The sequence below is a fragment of the Macrotis lagotis genome, chromosome 1, assembly GCF_037893015.1.
Source record: "Macrotis lagotis isolate mMagLag1 chromosome 1, bilby.v1.9.chrom.fasta, whole genome shotgun sequence".
In the NCBI taxonomy this organism is placed as follows: Eukaryota; Metazoa; Chordata; class Mammalia; order Peramelemorphia; family Peramelidae; genus Macrotis; species Macrotis lagotis.
The window spans coordinates 692,827,770-692,851,744 of NC_133658.1; the positions used below are offsets into that span (position 1 = coordinate 692,827,770).

The 23,975-nt window shown below is 35.9% G+C and overlaps 1 protein-coding gene across 1 annotated transcript in view; it reads right to left on the reverse strand.

The window, feature by feature from the left end:
* Positions 1 to 23,975, reverse strand: part of MYO3B (myosin IIIB) — a 567,258-nt gene that overhangs the window by 166,114 nt on the left and 377,169 nt on the right. The window contains exons 26-28 of the mRNA XM_074212806.1: positions 13,836 to 13,947; positions 12,323 to 12,485; positions 10,553 to 10,633 (exon numbers count right to left, since the gene is read on the reverse strand). Coding sequence (XP_074068907.1) covers positions 10,553 to 10,633; positions 12,323 to 12,485; positions 13,836 to 13,947 — 356 coding nt within the window. The remainder of the gene's footprint in view (positions 1 to 10,552; positions 10,634 to 12,322; positions 12,486 to 13,835; positions 13,948 to 23,975) is intronic.

The following is a 23,975-nucleotide window of genomic DNA, read 5'->3' on the forward strand; positions in this document are numbered from 1 at the left end:
ATTCTTCAGGGCCCCACTTGAGGTTTTCTTGGCAAAGATACTAGAGTAGTTTGCTCTGGAAGGTTTAAGTATTGGTACCATTTTTCCAACAGCATATGCTCACAATTGGGGTTTTTTTGTGCCACAATTTGGTAATTCTTGCAATATTTCAAAGTTTTTCAACATTGTTATATCTATTATGGTGATTTGTTATCAGTGATCTTTGATGTTACTATTGTAATTTTTTTTGAACCCCACAAACTGTGCCTATGTAAGATAATGAACTTAATTGATAAATGTGTGTTCTGACTGCTCCACAAACCTGTTCCCAGTCTCTCTTCCTCTCCTCCAGCTTCACTATTTCCTGAGACTCAACAATATTGAAATCAGATTAAGGAAATAAATTGATGTGTCAAACTTCATTGTTATTTTTATTTTAAGAAATTTAGCAACCATCATCCTGATCAGTCAGCAGTCGTCATCATCATCATCATCATCATCATCATCATCATCATCATCATCATCATCATCAATCCAAGACCCTCCATCAGCAAATTTAGGACTAACTGAAGGCTCAGATGATGATTAGCTTCTTTTTTTTTTTTTAGCAATAAAGCCTTTTTATTTAAGGTATGTACTCTTAATAGTCTACATTATATTGTAAACATGACTTTTAAATGCTTTTAGGAAACCAAAAAAGTTTTGTAATTTATATTATTGCAATATTTACTTTATTGCAGTGATCTGGAACCAAACCCACAATATGCCAGAGAAACAAAGAACAAAGATTTTACATAAAACCATGAACTTCTGTTATATAAAGTTTGATTTTTTGAAAAAAATTATCTATGAAATTTTAAATGAAAGCAACAAAATTGTTTATTTTTAATGTTTTATTGACATCCATTTCTCTTTTTTGCGTTTCTATCTACTAACTGAACTCTACCAAAAAAGAGCTTTTCTACCTCTCTCTCTCTCTCTCTCTCTCTCTCTCTCTCTCTCTATATATATATATATATATATATATATATATATATATATGTATGTATATACCTAAACAACACACACACACACACACACACACACACACACAGAGAGAGAGAGAGAGAGAGAGAGAGAGAGAGAGAGAGAGAGAGAGAGAGTTAGATGGCACAGTGGATAGAGTTTGGAGTCAGGAAAACTCATTTTCCTGAGTTCATATCCAGTCTCAGACAAAAAGTTGCATGATCCTGGACAAATCATTTAACACCGTCTGCCTTAATTTCTCATCTGTGAAATGAACCGAGAAGAAATTGCCAAACCACTCCAGTATCCCTGACAAGAAAATCCCAAATGGGACCACAAAGAGTTAGACACAACTGAAACAGCTCAACAACCATTTACACATATACATATGTATAAATGCATGTTTGTTACAAACATATACATACATATGTGTTTATACATATATGTGTGTATATTCAAACAAAACAAATGAATACATTGGCCATGCCCAAGAATACAATTTTCATTTTTCTCCTCCAGTCTATCATCTCTTCACTAATTAGGAGGAACACATAATTCATTCTTCCTCTGAAGTCCTGAGTCCTCACTACATTGATCAGAATTCTGAAGTCTTTCAAAGTTGTCTTGTTTTATTTTATTATGGCCCTTGTGCAAATGGCTTCTACTCATTTTACTCTGTATCAGTTCTTACGAGACTTCAAGGTTTCTCTAAATCCATTTCTTAGAAACACAGTAATTTATCTTTTATGCCACAATTTGTTCATCTATTCCCCAATTGCTGGAAACCTTTATTGACTTTTACCAAATTGTAGTCTATCACATATCTACTCTGGTTTTTCAATTTCTTCTCAGTATATAGTCCTTACTATTCTTTCTCTTCCTTCCTCCTCTTTCCTCCTTACACCTTATTACCTGTCTCCTTTAAATAAGGTATACTTTATTCCAGAACTATATTTTGTTCATAGGTCCCATCAAACCAAGTTTCATGAACACTTATGGGGTCAAATTGGCCATCATCCATTAGAACTTCAATCTCAGTTTGCTTTCATCTACACTTTATATTTATTCTTTGCTCAGTCTTAATTTTTTTTAAGAAAGAAATAGGTTTATCTCTTTGAAGTTATATCATTTTCATTCTTCTCATTAAATATTTTAATGGTCTTATTTTTACCTAAATCACTTGCTGGCAAGTTCAGAATAGGCAGTTTCAGTATTATAGTGAGCTAAACCCTGTATAGATTTTTTTTACATAATCTATGTGAAAATGATTCTTTATAGCATACAAAGCACTTTCATCACAACTATTCTATGAGACAAGTAGTGTTAAATTATAATCCCAATTTTACTCAAAAGAATGACTTGTTCAGATTTTATACAGCTAGTAAATGACAAGAGGCACTCAAAAACTGGTCTTCACGTCTCAAATCTAATCTTCTTTCTAATGTACCAAGCTGTCTGTCTTGGAAAAAATAAGCCTGTTCTCATGTAACAAATAAAGTATTTATTGACTTTGAAGTCAAGGAGATCTATATTAAAATTCTGCTTCAAATTTCTACTAGCTGTGTGACCCTAGACAAGCCTCAGTTTCCTCATCTGTAAAATAAGGTTGAAATTCAACAGCCCTGAGGTATCTTCAATTTCTAAATCTATTATGTCATGAATATTGCTATTTTTCTTTAAAATGAGATAAAAAGAGAAAGGGAAAAGAAAAAAATTAAAAGAGAGAAAAACATGAAGAGAAGGAAGACAACAAGGAATTTTTTTTTTTTTTTTGGATCTTTGGTTGTTTTCTAACAAGCCAGCCCTGAGTCACAGTGAATTCGTTAAGGCCAATCCTGTTTGCTCCCTTCTTTCAGACGGCAATGTTTACTGACAATCTGGGTCCTGTCAACCTTGTGGTCATATGTTCTTTGGAACACAGTTATTTTCTGGGTAGGAAATGTGCATAGCAGTCCTTAACCTACCAGAAGCATGAGGCTTGTGGTGTTTTTCATGTGGCCAAGTGCTTTTTATTATCAATATTGGGTTTGGATTTTTACAGTAGCTCCTTCCAAAGCACTTTCAGACATATCACCTCATCTTTCCATAACATCATCTCCCTGAGATAGCTCAGGTTTTATTACTTCTATTTTGCTAATGGAGAAACTGAGGAACCAATTTAAACATACCTATCTTAGAGTTGTTGGTGCTACAGTCCTAGTGCTATTTCTGGAAATACTGTCCCAAATGCTGCTACTTGCTTGTAGTGGTCTTACAAATAATACAAACAAGAGAATTTCTTTGAAAAGGTAAAAGAGTCTTGGAGGTTTTTCACTGAAGGTTATTTAAAAGCCAAAGCTCCAACAAATATTAAAAAGTCTGTGCTCTTACAGTCAGTGGTGAATTGGGTCTTAGTTCCTAGACACCTTATTGTTTAAACTCTCCTAGGATGAAAAAAATGTCCATGAGGAACTTGGCCAACAATGCAGAGCAGGCATTTGAGAGCATGGGTTGGGACTTTCTTCTACCTTTGGTGGCAGTTTTTAGAGCACTCTGGATCAATGATAACAACTTCTTCCAAATGACAAAATTCATAATCATTGACACATTTATTAAGTACCTACTGTGTTAACTATAGAATTATGCAAAAAACCCCATCAATAACAAAAAACTAATTTATCAAGAATGAGATAAAAAGAAAAGTGAAGAAAATTTTTAAAAGAAGGAAAAACATGGGAAGAGAGAAGAGAACAAGGACAAAATAAATGAAAGAGTAAATAAATGAAATAGTCCATGCCCTTCAAAGTGTTTAGAGATTTTTGGTGAACATTAAGAAGATGGGTTGCAGGGAAGGAAGAAGAAACACTTACACACACACAAATTAAATACAAAATAATAATCTATATAAAGTAATTTCTAGGGGAGGGCACTAGGAGCTGGGGAGAACAAGCTAGCCTTCCTTTAGGAGATGGCCTTATACCTGAGCTTTGAAAGAAGGTAGGGATTCTGGGGGGAGTGAATTTGAAGATGGAGTGCATTCTAGGCATGGGGGGTTGGGGGGGGGACCATGACTGTGCAAGAGGAAATAAGTAGTTTAGTTTGGCTGAAATGTGAGAAGAGAATGAAGAATCATATGCAATAGATTAAACTGGTGGTTTGAAGGGGCCACTGAGTTGGCCCAATAGCATATACTTGCTCCCACGTTAAAAAACAGACAAACAAACATAAAAACAACAAGAAACCCAGACTTCTTTCTGGCTGATGTAAAGTCTACCTAGTTTGGTTCCCTAGAGCACCCTCAACTCCGGTAGGTCTGAAGGGGAATCCACCATCATTTAGATTGCCCTGGGTCATATTCTAACATCTGGTTTTCAGTCAGGGAGAAGGAAAGGAAAGATCAGAGGACAGGGGGGAAAGGCAAAACAACACATTTCCACAGTACTAAAGCAATTAGATGAGAATGTGCTGTAAACCAATTGCCTCTTCCTGTTCCACTTTGTGTCTGTGTGTGTGTGTGTGTGTGTGTGTGTGTGTGTGTGTGTGTGTGTGTGTGTGAGAGAGAGAGAGAGAGAGAGAGAGAGAGAGAGAGAGAGAGAGAGAGAGAAGAAAGGGTAGGGCTTGTAGAAACAAAACTAGGGAGAGATTATTAGAAATTCCCTTCACAACCCCTGGGGGCTAATGATATTATCTATGAGATAGCCTTTTCCCTCCCATTAGGGAGGCCCACTAGTTTGGCTGCTCTAATTTTTTAAAAAGATGTTGAACTTCAGGGGCAATTTCAGTGCCAATGCATATGTAAAATTAAAAAAAAATACACAGAAGAATAGAGTCTTTTTGTCTCCCTTGGTCTGCTTGCTTTATTATTATTCAGAAAGCAAAAGAGGCTTTTTTCCAGTTTAATGGTTAATCTATTATCAATGTTCTGCAATTTGGTAGTTTTTAATAAAAGCTTCATCAGTAATGGAACCATGGATAACAAGCAGCTTTTATCTGCAATGCCTAACATTTTAACACTAAAAATGTCATGCATACATTTCGATTTCTCTTGCTCAGGGATGTTTTTTAAATTATTTAGTGTTTAGACAGATTGGTTTGTTCCTTTTCCAGGCGAAGGCCCATAAAAAGGTAGCACAGTCCTAAGAAATAATTCTACAATAAAACAAGAAGCTTCTGGTCAAAGTTATATTCAAACTTTTTTTTTTAAGTTTGAAACTCATAAAATATTACACTTTTGCAAAGTTATTTTCCCCTCTGCCCTTCCCTTCTCTCATAAAAGCCTTTCATTGTTGGTGTAACATTATACACATAGGAAATGTATCCTCATGTATATTGGGAATTTTTTTCAGTTTGTTTTTTTTTCCAACATTTGATCAATGGATGGTGAACTGTTTGGGCCCACAGAGATCTCCAGACCACCAGCTCATGTATTTGAAAGGCATCTGTTTATTTTTAAAATGCAAATGTGGCCTACCTCAAAGACTGACAGGCAAGAAATGAACAATCTAAGCAAGTCAGGGGTTTCCAATCAGGAGTTGTATTTCCCCTTTTCTAACACTGTAGGATCCCTTGCTGTCAGAACCACTTAAATGATATCCAGGAATCTGAATGAAGTGGCCCACAATTAAAATGAGCAGGATAATCCCTCAAGAATTATTCAGGCAAATAATTTCTTTTTTTCTACACAGTTTAAAGTAATGATAAGGTCATTTACAAAAGGAATCAGAGTCTTTGAAAAGTGGACGTGTAGACAGAGGACTGCCTGGAGGAGGGCCACAGATAACAGGGCACATAGACTTCTTAGCACCAACCTCCCAGTCCTTGGAACTGATTCTGATGAGGAGAAGGCCCACTAAGGTTAATACCCCTACTTTGATCTCTGTCAAGGCACACCAGCAAGAATTAATTTACATTTCAGATGAAAAAGGTTGACAGCATGAAAAGGCATCTTGTTTCTGGTATGTGAATGTGCTGTAATAGGTCGGGAATTCTGAAAGGAAGTTCTGAGGAAGCTAAAGGGATAAGCCTTACTGCAGCTTTTATTGGGAAAGAGATGAAAGGAAAACAAATTTCAATATGCGCTGCTCTGTAGAAACATGCAAGCCAAATGCTTCCTAAATTTCAAGAACTGCTCCTTAAAAAACCTACAGCATATCTTAGTGACACCATTTAAAAAGAAATATTGGGGGGAGGGGGCAGAATTGGAAATAAAACAAATGAATCACACAGAATCTAAGTTTCAAATTCAATGGTTTGTTTTTTTAAATAATAAATTAATGAAAGGACTAAGAAAATATCCAGACATATTTGTGCTATAATAACCCTCCCCTTGGGCTCTTGCCAGGCGTTTTTAAAAGCAAGGGACTAATTTTGTCTGGAGATCTGAGCTACCCTGAGATGTAATGGTGCAAAGTAATGAGCGGGGACTCACATTTGGAAGGTGACGTTTTGCAAAGCCCACAATGCAAAAACCCAGAACAATACCAAAATATTATATAATCTAAAAATGGGGGCATGGCATGGCACAACAGAAAGAATACTGGCTCTTCAATCAGGGTCCCTGACTTAAAATCCTGTTTCTGATTCTTTTGACCTGTGTGACCTTAGATAAGTCATTTGACTTCTTCTTCTTTAAAGTGAGGTAGTTCATGGGGCAGCTAGATGGTTCAGTGGGTAGAGCACTATCCTTGGAGTCAGGAGTACCTGGGTTCAAATCTGGTCTCAGACACTTAATAATTACCTAGCTGTGTGGCCTTGGGCAAGCTACTTAACCCCACTGCCTTGAAAAATCTAAAAAAAAAAAAAATGAGGTAGTTCAATTGTATGGACTTTGAGGTTCCCTCTAGTTTTGGTGCAATGTTCCTACAATACAAAGAGGACAAGAAATTTACCAGAAGAGAGTTCCTTAGAATGTCAGACATCAGTCTCCTCAACACATCTGAACTTTGCCACTGTTGATATCTATTCATTTTTAGATAGGTTATGATGGCTACAAAATATTTTTACACATTTTAACTAATATGTGTATACTAATACCCTATGGTAAATGTGGCAAATACAATTGATCCCCAATACATATATAAAAAAGACTGAAGTTCAGAGAAATTAAATGGTTTGCCCATGGTCATACATCTAATAAATCCAAGGAAGTACAAATACCAAAATGGCACTCTAATTCTTAAGCTTGTTGCTTCAGAAGCTGCTGAAATCCCATTTGCCTCTGCATTGCTTTTTAAATATAGTCTACTGGCTAAGCAGATAGGCAACTGTTGTTGTTCCTCCTCCTTTCTGGAAGAAGACCAATGAGATCATGAAGGTGATTCCTTGACATGCAAAAGAGTTGGATTTAAGTGAGGCAGGGCTGTGCAAAGTCATCAGTCTCACTCTGTCCTCCAGAGTCATCAGAGTTCAGTGGCAGAACTTAATTAGGCATCAAAATAAAATTAGTCACTATACCTGAATACCAAAAATCAATTAAAAGTCTAACCTCTATCTGAACAGAACCTTCTCTACTAAGTACCATAGCATTCCTAATACATGGTCAGTTGGACTTTATTTGAAATTTCCATTGATGTGGAACTAACCTCTTAAATAGATCACTCATTCCCCTTTGTCATATAACTAAGCTATTGGGCAGGCTCCCCTTACTCAGAACTGAAATCTGCTTCTCTATAGCTTTCCTTATGGCTTTTGCTCTACCTTCTAGTGGTAAGTGAAATGGGACTAGATCAAGAGGCTCTAGTTGAAATCCTGACTGACGATGATTTCCTGTGTACCTTGAACAAGATCTTTCTAGACCTCAGTTTCCTCATCTGCAAAATGAGATGATTTTTTAAGCTACCTTCTTGCATTAAAATTTTTCTTTGGGAGGATCCTTCCAACAACAGAAGATAGGTATCATAGGATTCTCTTATCTTCTTTTTTTTTTGAAAGATTTTATTTGGAATTTTACAGTTTTCCCCCTAATCTTGCTTCCCTCCCCCATCCCCCCCCACAAAAGGCAGTCTGTTAGTCTTTACATTGTTTCCATGGTATACATTGCTCTAAGTTGAATGTGATGAGAGAGAAATCATATCTTTAAAAAGAAACATAAAGTATGAGATATAGCAGAATTACATAATAAGATAACATTTTTTAAAAAATTAAAGGTAATAATAGTTTCCTTCAACCTTATCTTGCTATGATATAGTTTTACATATTTTCACTATCCTGTCACATTCATCTAGATATCAATCAATCAACAAGCATTTATTAAAGTACCTACAATGTGACTAGTACTGTCCTTGGGCATCAGAGACAAAAGCAAAACAATCTCTATTTTCTTTTTTCCTTTTATTAAAGATTTTATTTGAGTTTTACAATTTTCCCCCCAATCTTACTCCCCACCCCCATGGAAAGCAATCTGTCAGTCTTTAACAATCTCTATTTTCAAGGATATTCTATCGCAGAAATACATACTCTAATTTTCCAAGGTCTTTCTGAAAACATGATTTCAACAAATGAACATAATACTATATATAAATACATATTATACATATATATGCATTTAGGTATGAACAAAGTACAGAAGGAATATTCCTTGTGGATATGATGCTTTTATTAATGCTATATAGTTTTATTATATTTCTTGACTACCATTTCCTATTATTGATTAATAGTAATGTTTTAGTTCACTAAAAATCCTTTTTTCACATGAAATGTTGCCTAGCCAAAACATTTTCTATTTGTACAGTTGATTATTTTTAGCTCAAATAATATATTTTTGGGGCAGCTAGGTGATGCAGTGGATAGAACACTGTCCCTGGAGTCAGGAGTACCTGAGTTCAAATCTGGCCTCAGACACTTAAATAATTACCTAGCTGTGTGGCCTTGGGCAAGTCACTTAACCCCATTTGCTTTGCAAAAACCTAAACATATATATATATATATATATATATATATATATATATATATGTATATATATATATATATACATATATATATTGCATTTATTCCCACTAAATTTCATCTTATTGTGTTCAACCTATCATCTTAGCTTGTCCAGATGGTTGTTCATAAGTTCTACTAGTGATGACAGGAAGGCTCTGCCCAAGTTATAAGCTTCTTCCTCCCACACCCATGGTTAATGCACAGGATATAAGGCATATATTCACTCAAATTTCCATTAAGAATGATAGAAGAGTAGAGGAGCAATAAAGACATTTAAATTTTCTAATTGTAATTTTTAAAAATGTGTATTCCTGTGACATCTACTTCATATGTGATTTGTAATTGCAATCGATTTGCTCCGTACCTTAATACAACAATAAGGACATAACTGGAAAAAGCTGCAAAGTTAAAACATACAATCGAGTTTTCAGAATTTAACTTATGATTTCTATATACTGACAAGTGAGCTTTGTAGTAGATTTCCAACATCTGAGATTTAAATTTATATTTTAAAACACATGTTGGGCTCTTGGCCAACCAAAAATCAGTACAGTATCTCTTTCGGAAAAAGGAGACAGTCGGTGTATGTGTGTATTGGGAGACTGGGGCTGTATAAACTCCAACCTCTCTTTCTTATTCTGTTAAGTAGAATTACATTCCTCTTCCTAATCCTTTGAAGTTGTAAGACAGAATTCTTTGGGAGGAGAGGGTGGGGAGAAGAAGAAGAGGAGGAGCAGGGGAAGAGGGTCTGTTTAAAAATTACAAATTTCCTTTCAAATTATTCCCTTGCCTCCAAATATTTTGGTTGTGAATGAAGATGTTACAAAGTCAAACAGAATGTAGAGGGCTTTCATTGAAGCAATGGTACTGTGGTGGGAGGCTTCCCAGGTCAGAGATAGCACTTCTTGGGATCTAGAACTTTACCCTGCCTGGATTCTAGGAAGAGATATCAAAAGATATTTATTGTTGCCTTAAGTTTGCTTCCCAGCTAGTAGTAGTCAAAATACTATTCCTGACTGTTGCTGCTGAGTTCACTGAACTGGTCACTTATGTTCCATTTGGTCTCCAATTTCCTGCTCTCCAGGAGTCTCCAGGAGTACTCTAGGGTCTATTTCTTCAAGACCCTCAATTAGGCATATTCAGCTTTAGAGGAGAAGCACTTAGAGACTTAGTCCAGGGAAAAAGACCAATCTGGCAGGAACAAACTTAACAGCAGCAGCATTGATGTTTTGTAGAAGATCAAAATGACAAGGGAGCCAGGGAAGGGATGGATGAGCCCAGAAGCCAGGATTGGCTCTTCCCAGGCAGACCCAGCCAAGCTGTGCCACCAAAGGCATGTCATACTTAACCCTCCAAGAGCCCAGAGAAGTTATACACAGTAGTGAAATGAGCCAGAGAGAGCTTCAGTCTTGAGAGCTAGGGATTCATCTTATTAAGAGAAACCCCCAAATTTTCTGCCTTTATGATAGAGGGAAGAAGCTGCTGGGAACAGAATGTTTCCCAAACTACAACTGGGGGGGTGGGGTGGGGGGAGCAGGATTAGATCCTCTCTATGGACCCTTTCCAATTCTAAATCCCTTGATGCTGGCTAAATTACCAATATGGAGTCCTTCCTCAAATTTCAAGATAAGAAATAGAACCATGCAAATGATGTTTTAATTACCTGCTTGAATATGAACAGCAGCCTCACTTCTTCTGTTGCTTATTTTCTTAAACTTCCTGCGAGCATCATATCCTCTCCATGCTAAAAATACAAAACCATGTGCTAGGAATGACATTAATTTAAGGAAAAGTGCTATACTGTTGTGATTGGCTAAGTTGGGTTTTACTCTCTTCTCTTATACTTTTTCTTCTCCCTCTTCTTTTATATTGATGTTCTTCCCTTTTACACTGTCATCAGTTCCTAAAATACTACCTTACAATTAAAAATATGCAATGTTTTATAGTATTATGTGCTATTTTTCAGGGTATGTGCTGCAAAATTGAGCACTTCCCATTGCCTTTTACCGATATTAAATACAGACTGGTAAAATGTCTAATTGTATAGCCTTAGCTATATCAATTCTAGGATGGGATTTCGTCCTGAAGTTTCCTGTTCCACGAAACTGTGTTGAAGAAATAAAAATGACTCTAGTCACTTGGAGAGTCCTAGGCATTTATTTCAGGAGATGAGATTAGAAGTATCAAGATTTCTTATCATACAATCATTATATAAGGAATCTTTGACATTGGGGGTACTGAAGAAATCCTCTTGTTCTTTTGGATTTGGGAAAAGAGGGACAAAAGGAAAGCTAAGGTAAAGAGAAACATAGGGCAGAAAATAATTGGAGAGAAGAAAAGAAGTAGGAGAAAATGGGGAAGGAGAAATAATGAGAAGAGATGAGGCAGAAAATGGAAAAGGAAGGGATTTGAGAGGGGTAATTCGCATTCTTCAGTCATCAGGGAGCAGAATTAAAACTGCCTAAAAAGAAGGTAGGGAATATTTCTAAATAGCATAATTAATGGTTTCAAGTTTCTGAATAATGGATTCCTGGGTAAAGTGAATTGGGCATAATAACAATAGAAATATATGTTCTAGGTTCAGCATTTTTTCTCTAGGAATGAGGGAAATTATTCATAATAATACCAATAATAACAAAACTCAAATCTTGTCTAGAACATCAATGAAAAATATTCAACAAGTATTTTTAACTACCATTTGCTAAGCACTAGCATACTAAAAGCATTAGATGCTGAAGATATCTCCATTAAAAAAAAAAACCACATATGTTCTTTTCAGACTCAGACTAGTCCATGATCTCTCAGACCAATACACTCTGGAGGCCTCAATCATTTTAACAGTAGATATATTCTTCCTACCCCTTTTCCATTTCAGTTCCCTTTTTGAGATGATATTCCTTAAAGGTGGTAAGTCTTTTTATTTCCTTATTTTTGTATTTCTAGCACTTTGATCAAAGTAAACATGTAATAAATATTCTCTATCTGTTTATGTGTCTAGGTGTATTCATACATTCAAGAGGAGATGAGTTGGAATGAACTGAAAAACTGCATGACTACCATGGCTTATACTGTCCTTAAAGGTAAAGCATTGAAGGGAGGACTGTTGCCCATATTCTACAGTAGAAAACAGTGATAGATCTTTTTTTTTTTTAGGTTTTTGCAAGGCAAACAGGGTTAAGCGGCTTGCCCAAGGCCACACAGCTAGGTAATTATTAAGTGTCTGAGATTTGAACCCAGGTACTCCTGACTCCAGGGCAGGTGCTTTATCCACTACGCCACCTAGCTGCCTGTGATAGATCTTTAAGGTATTTCTTTAAGATAGAGAGGAAAAAAAGAGACTAATGGTTGCTACTCAGTTGCACAGGGAATTAGCAGACAACTTCACAACTTGAAAAACTAAGTCAGTAAATGAAGAAGTAATGAACACATTTACCTGACTGGATGGTGGCGGCACATTTTTCTCTGTTCTCTTTAACTCTCTTATATCTCCTAGCTCCAAGCCACCCCTTGGCATAAGCCTGTATGACCACCACTCTGCCTATAACTTCTCGAAGCAGTAAATTTAATTGCTCTACGTGATAATATTTGAGAAAAACCTGAAACAAAACAATTTCAGTGTTAGTCAAGTTAACGAGCATTTATTAAGAAGCTATGTGAAAAAAGTTTTAATGAAAAATATTCTTTTCAAAAAGGAGTAATATACTAGACACTGTTAAACACTGTATTATACACACATAGGCATGAGAAGAAAACATGATGCTCTACCACACAATACTCTAAATAGAAATATGAATAGCTTCATCACCAGGAAGTCTTTGCAACACAGTAATCAGTACAATCAGAAATCAAACAAATAATCATCTGTAGGAGCAAAAACCAAAGCAGCCTGTCATTAGTTTAACTTGTGAAATGTAGGTGTTGCCACATTGGCTAATAGTAAGTTCTTCCTTTCTTTTCATTATTCTTATTACACAGGTAATTTGTTTAGTGTATTCTAACACATTCCATTTGTAAAGGACAGTTTATCCTTGGATATGAGCAATAATAGGAAGCAAATATAATATGGGTAAAGGAAATCAAAAGATAACCCCCAAGCCTCTGTTCTGCCAATAACTTTGATTTTTTTCTCCTGCTACAGCTTTTACCTGAGCTACAACTAGCTTTGAGGTTTTATCTCATCTCTCTGACCCTGAACACCCTCTGCTGGAAGTGCTAACAAACAGAAGCAGCTTAGAGGTCAGCAGAAAAAGGAAGGGAGAAGGAAGGACCTGTGTAGTCCAGAAATGAGATCTTCAGAACCCTGAATAACAAGACTATGTCAATGCTTGTGTTCAAGCTTGAGTCCTAGGCTAGGTTGCATGGCAGGTTACAGATGGTATTCCGAGGAAAGAGATAGTAACACCAAGTGAAATAATTACCAAAGGATGAAATACATTGGGGCCCTTAGTTATTGAATGTATAAAAACCTTTACATAATGTGAGTATATGATCCTACTCTCCAAATTCAGATTTTTTAAAAAAATAATTTGATTACTGTCATTGACATCAATGGCATGTCCAATAAAGATAGGCAGAGAGAAAAACTGGAAATATCCAACTGTTTATAGCTCCATGTTCAATTCAATTAAATTCAAACGCTTAATAAGTATTAAGCACTGGTGACATTCAAGGTACTGGAAATATAAAGACAAAAAAGAAAAAGAAAAAGAAAACAGTCCCTGCCCTCAATGTGACACTGGAATGAAGTTTCATCCTCTCACCTTTGAGATCCTACCATATCTGACCAAAGGCACCTAAAGCCATCCTTAAATTAAGAAGGTGCCTACTAGGGCAGAGATGGGCTCACAGTCATTCATGTCATCTATTTATAGAACCTTCAGAGAACAGAAGCAAACACATATGACAGAATGGTGATTGTTATTTTGAAAAGCGAAGACAAAAATTACCTTTGTTTTCCCCAACACCCAGTGGTCTAGTTTGGACTTTTCCAAGATGGCAATGCAGCTTTCTTTGTTAGCTAGTGGTGACTGATGTGCTCTGAATGCCAAGCAATAATATCTATGAGGCAAAGAGAGAACAATTAGGTATATACTTCAGGGTCTTTGAATGAAGGAAATAGGTCTGCAGTGGACATGAAGACAATCTTTGCTATGTTTATTATTAAGAAAAGTCTTCTGGGGGCGGCTAGGTGGTGCAGTGGATAGAGCACTGGCCTTGGAGTCAGGAGTACCTGGGTTCAAATCCAACCTCAGATACTTAATAATTACCTAGCCGCGTGGCCTTGGGCAAGCCCCTTAACCCCATTGCCTTGAAAAATCTAAAAACAAAAACAAAAAAACCTCTTCTGCATGCCAATAATAATGTATCATATTACTTCAAAGATGATAATGTTACAGTGGGGTAAGAAGAAAAATGTGGTTTATACTTCCCAAGACCTTGAGATTTCACTATAATGTTTCATTTAGCTTTTAGATGTGTGAAAAGCAGTATAGCATGTCAGAGAGAGCAGGTGCTTCAGAATCAGAATACACTGGGATCTAGTCCAGTCTGCCAAAAATGATTCCTGGTGCCTGTGAGCAAGTTACTTAACTTCTTAATGCCCTAGGCAACTCTCCATGACTATAAATTGCAGAACATTTGCTAGTTTGCATTACTACAGGAATTTCTCATCAGAAGTTCCTATTCTCAAGAAAATACAAATCTGGATCCTTTTCCCTCATGTTATCTAATTTTGCTATTCTGCTAGCTATGATTTTCTTGATTTGGATTTCATATTTAATATGCAATTTAAAAATACTGGATGACAGCTTCTTTTGAATGCTAAATTATTTGTACTTCATAGAATTACAAGCTGGATGCTAGGCGGTTTATAGATTAAAAATAAACATTGAAAATTGTGGCAGTAATGTTCCTCTAAGTCCTACTACTGGGGAGTCTGAGGCTGTCTGATTGTTATCTTCTGTAGTGCTGAGGAAAGTGGGCTATGCCTATTAAGTATTCACACTAAGCTGAGCATTAATAGAATAAGCCTCTTGGGATCATGGATACCTGGTTGCCTAAGGAGGAGTCAAACTGTCCCAAGTAGGAAATGGAGCAGGTCAAAGCTCCAGAGCTGAACTTCTAGTTTAGGTAGTTTAGATAGGCTGGAAGGAAAAAAAAAAAAAGGGAGAAAGGAAGGAAAAAAGGAAAGCGTGAATTTGTTCTTTATTTCTTTTTCTGAGGGAGGGGGAAGGGGGTAGCAGGGAGAGGACCTGGACTTAATGATTTCATGGATGTTGGAACTCCCTATAAGAAAATTTCCTCTGCAGCTATCAGTGAAGATAGGAACCAGCTCTGCAAGTTATAGTTTTATACAGCCACAGTATTACTGTTTTCAAAATAATTTTTAACTCTATTGTGCAAATTTTCAATAATCTTTGCAAGCAATTTGTGGGCCACACAGACTGTATGCAGACTGTCATAATACAACTCTCTTTGCAAAACAGTACCTGATAATTAAGGAGTGTGTGAATTTATTTTCATGATCCAACATTTTGATTCTTTTGTTTTATAGACTTGTTTTAATGAACTTAAAATCTTCAGGTCAGTTTTTATTTCTAATTCAAAGAATAATTCAAGGAACTTTTCCATTTTCCTTAAAAACAGAGCAAAATTTCTTGAACTTCTTGAATGTTATCACTTTTAAGAAATCTAGCCATCTTTTTTTTTCTTTGAAAAAGAAATTCAAGGACATTTTCCTTCTTTCCTCTTTGCTGCCATGTATAATATATTTAACCCCTTGGAAGCTTGAAAATGAGTAGAATTTCCCTGCCAAGAGGATTTTTCTGCTATCTCACACACACACACACACACACACAAACACACACACACACACACACACACACACACACACACACACACACACACCCTAATCTTTAACCTCTAAATTATACTCAAATAGAGGGCTGCTTCTACTTACAGAAAAAAATGTAAAAATCTATTCCCTTACCCTTTCCACTTTCAAATCATTGTCCAGAGAGGTAATTGGTTAGTACTTGAGACTTTTAACCTTTTAGCTCAGACTTAGGAGACTTTTTTAAAAAGAAATTTAAGTTTCCTGCCAGGTTCCTTGGAAACATTTGTATTCAGAGATCCTGGGAACCCTTCCAACCTCTAAGATATCCCTACTTCCACCTTTGTGAGGAAATAGCAAGGCACATTCTGGTGCAGAGACTCTAGTGGGTAGGATTGGGCAAAGCCACAGGGCATCTGGGCCAATGCCCATTGGCCTTCTGAGACAGATGGCTTCTGGAGCCTTGGGGGGTAGAGGAGGAGCAGTGGAAGCCAGCTGTCGGCCTCTGCCCCTCCTCAGCAAGCATGACATCAGCACAGATTCCCTTGTCCTGTCTCATCCCTAGCTCCCCACTGATATAGCTCAGCATGATTTCCCTGTCACAGCCTGGTCTGATCTGATTTTGGGGATGGTGGAAAGGTAAGTATCTACAGTGCGAATGAGTGTGTGAAAGAATATGTGGGGAGATAGGTAGGGTGAGACATGCAAAATCAGTAGTTAGATAAAGGCTGGAACCTAGAGTCTGACACTCCATCTCTATCTTTCTCCTTTTGCACTGACTGACCCAGACTCTTGGAATGTACTCCCTCTTTTATATTGTTGCTGTTGTTCAGTTGTTTCTTTGAGTCTGACTCTTTGTGACCCCATTTAGGTTTTCTTGGCAAAGATATTGAGTGGTTTGTCATTTCCTTTTCCAGCTTATTTTACAGATGAGAAAACTGAGACTTCAGTGACTTGCCCAGGGTCACAGAGCTAGCAAGTGTCTAAGACTGGATTTGAACTCAAGAAATGTTCCTGACTCTGGGGCCAGCACACTAACCCTTTACTACCCCTAGCTGTCTTATACCCTCCTTACATTGGTTCTTTAATCTCTTCATGCCTCCATTGCTAATATCCTACCTTCTAAACTACTTTGCATTTAACTGCCTTGTAAATATTTGTACTTAATAACTTTAATATTTAGGATGTATGTATTTTTTATATGTATTTGTCTCTTCCATTGAAATGTAAGTTCCTTTTGATAGGGCTTTTCGCATTCTTTTTACTTCCTCTTTCCCCCACCCAAAACAGTGTCTGGTACAAAGTAATAATAAATATTTATTGATTGACTACTGATACCCAGTCCCTCTAGACTATGACATTTTATGAGCTTGTTTATCAATCATTCAAGCCTTGCACATATAGGATTCTCAATAATTATTGCTGCTACTGATGATCTATTTCCTGAGCATCTTTTTTTTTGTACCAGATGCAGAAGGTAAAGTCCCTAGTGTCATATCTGAAAAGGAATTGTTTGTTTTTCTTCTTTTTTTTTAAAGCAGAGCCATGCTCTTATCTATGAAGATAGGTTGGACTAAACTATCTCTGAGGTCCACTTCCCATTCCAGAAGTCTATGTCAGACTGTTCTGACTAACTTTTGGTAGAGGTCAGTAGGTCCTAATTTCCACATAAGGAAGATACATACATGGGCTAATTAAATTGGAAAATTAATTATGGACTTGACCACTTGAACCCATAATTTTTTTTATTAAGAGATGATTATCCAGTTCATACTTGGGGGCTTTCAACTTCAGAATAATCAGTTTACAAGGCTTGAAAAAAAGTGGTCTTAAAATACCCAGGAAATAGAAAGTTTTCTAAAGCAATTGGGTAATCATAGACATAGTCTTCATTATTTCCCTCCTTCTATACAGTGTTAGTAGATGTTATAGTAATGGTGACCTAGATATGTAGGATATCCTATAGGTTTCAGACCCATGTCAAAATATCCAAGCCAAATAGTTAAAATACTATATTGTTTTACAGCCTTGCCTGAGTCCTTTGCTGAGCCCCATAATCAGGAGATGACCAAAAGAATATATAATTTTATTCTTATAGAATTGGCAGAGGAGGTGACACAGGCAATAAATCAGTAAAATTATCTATGGGAAAAAAATAAGCCATGGAAACCTGAAAAACTTAGGGAAGTGTAAAGACTCACTTCTATATTACATTCCCTCTTTTACTTAGGGTTTATTTTCAAATTTGTTTAGAATTTGGAGGAAAAACTAGAGGGGTTTAAATTAATCTGCTTTCCCTTTTGTTGCCTTGCCTAAACATGTGAATCATTGCCCATTGAATCTAGTGTATGTCTCTTTCAAAAAATCTATTTGATTGTTGTTTAAAATTAACATTCAAAATTTTCAATTATAAATCTCAGAAACAGGTATCTAAATATTTGGAGGACAATATTTTAAAATGGAGTATTGAAAGGAAAAATGATTGAAAGAGAAATATCCTATTATATTTCAAACAAACTATACTACTAAAACAATAAAATACCAAAAGGATAAAAAAGAGGAGAAAAATTACCCTTGTAACTGTGAGAAGAGTAACCATGGGACCTTTAAAAACAACTTTAGACAATCTATGTAGATATTTCCTTGTCTACATCACAGGAAAGGAAAGGAAATAGCTGCTCCAAATTCATAGAGATGGGTCCCAAAGATCTTCCCTGGATATTGATATTGAAAAGCTTAGACAAGTGAAAAGATCAAAAGTGGTTGAGAAAACAATTTTCACTGGGAGATAAGCATGTTAGGCTCCCTGACACTGAGTCAGCATAAAATAAATTAGCTATCAGGAAGATTCAGGGCATGTTTGTTGGTAAAGAGTTGACCATTTGTGAGGGAAAAAATTGCAAATGGCACCATGGAGTTCAATTTATTATTAAATTTTATCTAACATTTTTTTGAAGAATGGCTAGAATGGTACACTATAGTAGAGGGCAAAACTGTCAGTTTTGATTGTTATGTTAGATGATTTTGTTTAATTGCATTTTTACCCTCAAAAGAAAGGAATAGGTGTGGTAACTGAATCCTGGGAAGTAGTTATCTTACAACAAAATGTACAAATGAAGAAAGAAATGAAAAGGGGACTTAGTTCAAACAAAATCAATAAAAAAATTGGAACACACACACCCATACACACACACACACACACACACACACACACACACACAATTCCTGCTTTCAAGGAACTTACAAACTAAAGGGGGAAGGGGAAGGTAGAATAATAATAACTCACACAGCATCATAGATTTAGAGCTAAAGTGGCCTCCAGAGTCTATAGACTCTACTTTTAAGGTGAGAAAATGAAGATTCAAAATACAAAGATAAACCCAAGTATTGTTCCTAACTCCAAAATCAGAGTTCTTCTGCTGTAATACACTGCTTTATAGAGTGTCTTAAGATGTGCTTTGCTTACAGCAATTCTCTGAAGTGATTAGTGAATGTATTATTATCATCATTTTACTGATAAGGAAACAAGACTTGGCAAATTCAAGTGACTTTTTCATAGTCACATAGAACCAAGATTCCAACTGAGATCTTGTGCTCCAAAACCCATCATTTTTTCCATTAGAGCATGCTATCTAAAAGTCAGCATGACACAATGTAGAATGTGATCAAGGCAAAGAAATGTAACTGCTAGACAAATTAATAAATATGATGAGGGAGAGGTAATTTTTACTTGGGGGGTTGAGTCAAAGAACTATGCTTTTGATGAATAAAAGAGTGGGAATCAGGCTTATATTGGTTATCAAGAAACCTATTAAATATTCACACCAATAAAAATCACAGAGTAGGGTATTTTTCTTTTGGTGAGTGGCATTAATAACTGATTTTCTATGCCATACAGCTTATGATGACAGGATCATAGATCACAGAATTTGAGCTATATTTCAATGCGTACCAAGACAAAAATCTACTCTACACCTAACAGAGAGAAGTGATCATCTTTTATCCTATCTCCATAATAATTCTGTGATATAGGTAATAAGAATACTGTTATCCTCATTTGATATGGGGAAAATGAGACCAAGAGAGATTCAATGACCCAAGATCACATGGCCAGTAGTGGCAGAGTTCAAGGTCATCTTGAGGCACTTGGACAAAGAACTGAGCCTGGATTCAGCAAGATTGAAGTTAAAAATCAAGCCTCAGACACTTACTGTGTAACTCTAGGGAAATGAATTAAGCTCTTTCTCAGTGAGGAGGAAACAACTGAGTTCTCTCTCTCTACTACCCTTCACCAAAAGGATGAACCTTTGAACTTCAGAGGAAAGGTTTGAAGGGAACTCACACCTTCTGCAGCCTGAATGAAAAATAGAAGAGAAGTTCAAATGAAGGCAGGCCATTCACTGTAAAAATTCACTGAGGCGTTGACTTTTCCAGCCAGGTCATCAATGATGGGATTATTTCATCATGTCAAAGCTTACCTGCTATTCAGGCTTTGTAATCCTCAGAGCACTTAAACACTGAGATAATCAAGGTGTTCTGTTGGAGTAAGGTAGGGCAATTTTGTAAATGCCTTCTTCAATTTCTAGTTACATACAATAAATAAATGGTAGTTTTGGGAGAGATGGTACAAGCAACTAGGGAGATTGGGAAAGTTTTCATGCAGGTGGTGATACCTGAGCTTAGACTGGAAGGAAACCAGGAATTCTAAGACTTTTGAGATGAGGTGTTAGTACTTTTCAGGCATGGCAGGACCCAGTACAAAGAAACTAAGACTTGATTTAGAATGTTCAGTATATAGAACATGGAGTTGACCAATGTGACTGAATGTGAAGAAGGAAAGTATTATCTAAGAATATGGGAAACGTAGGAAGAAGCCAGGTTGTGGAGAGACTTAAATGCCAAACAGAAGATACTAGAGCTAAGAAGGAATAGAAGGTAATGATAATTTCAGACCTGTGCTTTAGGAAAATCACTTTAGTAGTTGAGTGGAGGACTGACTGGAGAAGGGAGAGATTTGAGGCAGGGAGATCAGCTATGACACTATTGCAATAGCATGAAGGTTTGCAAAGGTTGAGAGATTGGTGAGAGTCTGAATTAAGATTGTGGCTATAAATTGGAGGGAATGTCCATCAAATGAGGAATTGGCGAACAAATTGTGGTTTATGTACATGATGGAATACTATTGTTCTGTAAGAAATCATGAGGAACTGTATTTCAGAAAAGCCTGGACAGACTTGCATGAAGTGATGCTGAGTGAGATAAGTAGAACCAGAAGAACATTATACACACTAACAACAAGATGGGCTGATGATCAACCATGATAGACTTGTTCATTCTGGCAGTACAATAATCAGGGACAATTTTAGAGGACTTGTGATGGAAAATACCATCCATATCCAGGGAAGGAACTGTGGAGTTAAAATGAAGACTAAAGTTTATTATCTTCAATTTTTAAAAGTTGTCATATGTATTATGTAATTTTGTTGTCATCTTTATGTATATTATATGAAAGAAGTGAAGAAGTAGGTTATGAGAGTTAAGTAGATAAAGTAATCAGAGATAAGGATGTTTGAGGGAACATCAACATGAACACTAAGTCCCCTCATGTGAGGGAAGATTCGAACTGGAAAAGAAAAACACTAAGTAAGACACAACTCATTTAGAATGGACAGATAATATTCTGAGAATAGATGGATTTTTGTTAATATAAAGTGGTCTGCATTAGGCTGCCCTTTGGTTATTGTAACATAATGGCAAGAATAACCTGAATTGTTCACTAATGGGAAATGATCAATTTGATTCTTTCTATTTTTCTTTTTTTATTTAGATTTTATTAATTTTGAGTTTTACAATTTTCCCCCCATTCTTGCTTCCCTCTCCCCACCCCGCACAGAAGGCAGTTTGTTCTTTCTATTTTTTTCTTAATTCCTTCTTTAACTCAATATTTCCTAAATTTTTTGATCCTGAAACATTTGGAGATTGAAATATTCTGTCAGACTCCATAAATATTTAGAAACCTCCTAGGTTAAATAGAAGTTCAAAAAATTTTAAAGGAAAATAGAAGAAATTAAACATGCATTTCCATGATCAGAAAACTGCAATAGACAAGATTTTTATATATATAGATGATTTCATATATAATATTTAAGAGAAAAATATAACCAGCATTACCATTTTCCAATGGAACATTTTTTTTTATATGTGACAGAACAACAAGTTTTCAGACACAGTTTGGGAAATGCTACTGTAAGTATTGTGAATAGGGCAAAGGGAGGGGAAGATAAAAAGATTATGCAGTGTACATAGCTCTTCAATGAGCTTTGCACATTGTTTCCATTTCTGTTAATTGTCCAATTTATATATCTCATCCAGAACAACATGCTCTCATAATTTTAGGTTGTCTGATCAGGATCTGCACCTTTAAAAAGGCATCATTTAAATCCCTGTCTATAGGAGATCCTTCCCTAGACATGGTAGTTCTATCATCCTTCCGCTTTGAAATTTTGTGCTCAGAGTTATACAAACTATCCATCCCTTGGATATGGGATCCTTGTATAGCTCTGAGTCAATGCTAAGTTTTCAAAGGGTTTTGGTTTTGGTTAATGTTCTGTGGTTTTCAACCTGACAGTGTTTTGATATCACTCTTTCAAATTGGGTTAAGAAATGCAGTACATTTTCTTACAATTTAATTTAGTTCTCTTGTCATCATTTGTTGCTCTTCTAGGTGAAATGTTTTTAAAAGTACACTTTCATATTTATCCCTCTTCTCAGCAATTGTTACTATGATTTTCAATTCTGCTAGGTCTATATTAAACATAAGCCATATTCATTCTCTTTGATTGGAAGGCACATGAGAGCTGGTATGAGGTTTTTCCCCCCTAAAATACTTAGTTCTTAATGTTCTGTGTTTAAATTATATTTGAAGACTACATAATGACTATCATCCAAGCTCTGAAAATTTGACATGTAGTACCTTCCTCAAATTTGACAATAAGCATTTTATTAAACATACATTTTGTGCCAGACTGTGACAATGCAAAAACAAATGAAAAATAATCTCTACCTTCAAGGAGATTACAATGCTAATGTTAAGGAAATCAGGAAAGGCTTTTCATAGGATCTCAATATTACTTTCATTTTACATTTAATGAAATGGAGAGGTAGAGGAGTAATATGACCTACTTAATAATCATCCAAAGAATCGTTTGAAGAATCAAGATAAAAAACTTAAAAGTCTTGATTTCTAGATCTTAGAAGCAGATGAGTCATTGATTTCACCCTCAAATCATATTCACTTTCATAATTCTTGATATCATTCAGATGGGTACCCTTTCCAACAGTATAAATCAAATTTATCTATACTTTCACAACCTGTATGAAAGTATTCTTCATGAATGCTCTATAAAGGAACTACTCAACATATTAAAAGCCTTCTTTGAATAGCTCATGGATACAAATAAGAGTTCTTTTCCCATCATGAATGAAAGTCTTCATTGTTGATTTACTATTATATATCTATATATATTATATGCACACACACACAACACACACACACACACACACACACACACACTCCCTAACCATCTTTCCATTGTCCTTTGTATCACATATAAATTTAATTCCTCTGTGGTCATGGCATTCCATAATTCATTGTCTTATGGTATCATCAATAGAATATTGATGCGAACAAACAAAAAAGATAAGCTTTGTTGAATGGGAACATCTTTGGAACTATTGAAAGTACTTTACAATTTCTCAAATTCAATCTATCTCTGGCTCATTCTCCTAACTAATTCTAGGTTCAGGTTACTTTTCAGCTTCAGTGCCTTGTCTAAAGGGCCTTGTACTAAGGCACACATCAATAGTCTGTCTATCAAATTGCATGTGATAATCTGGGCAATAGATAATCTTTATCCATTTATTATAGTTGTTGTTTCTAACTGTGTGGATTACTATTAGTCCAATCTCTCTTGAGTTGTCATGTATCTAATTGAGGAAACCCTTTAGTATTTCAGTACTAAGTGCAATAAGCACAATATCATCAGCAAACAGGAACATCTGTAGAACTCTACCATTTACAAATCTTTTTTTCATTTGGACTTTGCACAAAATATCCTCCATGGCACTATCAAACACCTTTGCAAGCCTCTTTCTGTTTCCTGTCTTATTTGATATTAATGTCCAAAGGAACATTCATTGATCAAAGTAATTTCAAGGACAACATTTAATAGTGTTAGTATAAATACCACCATCA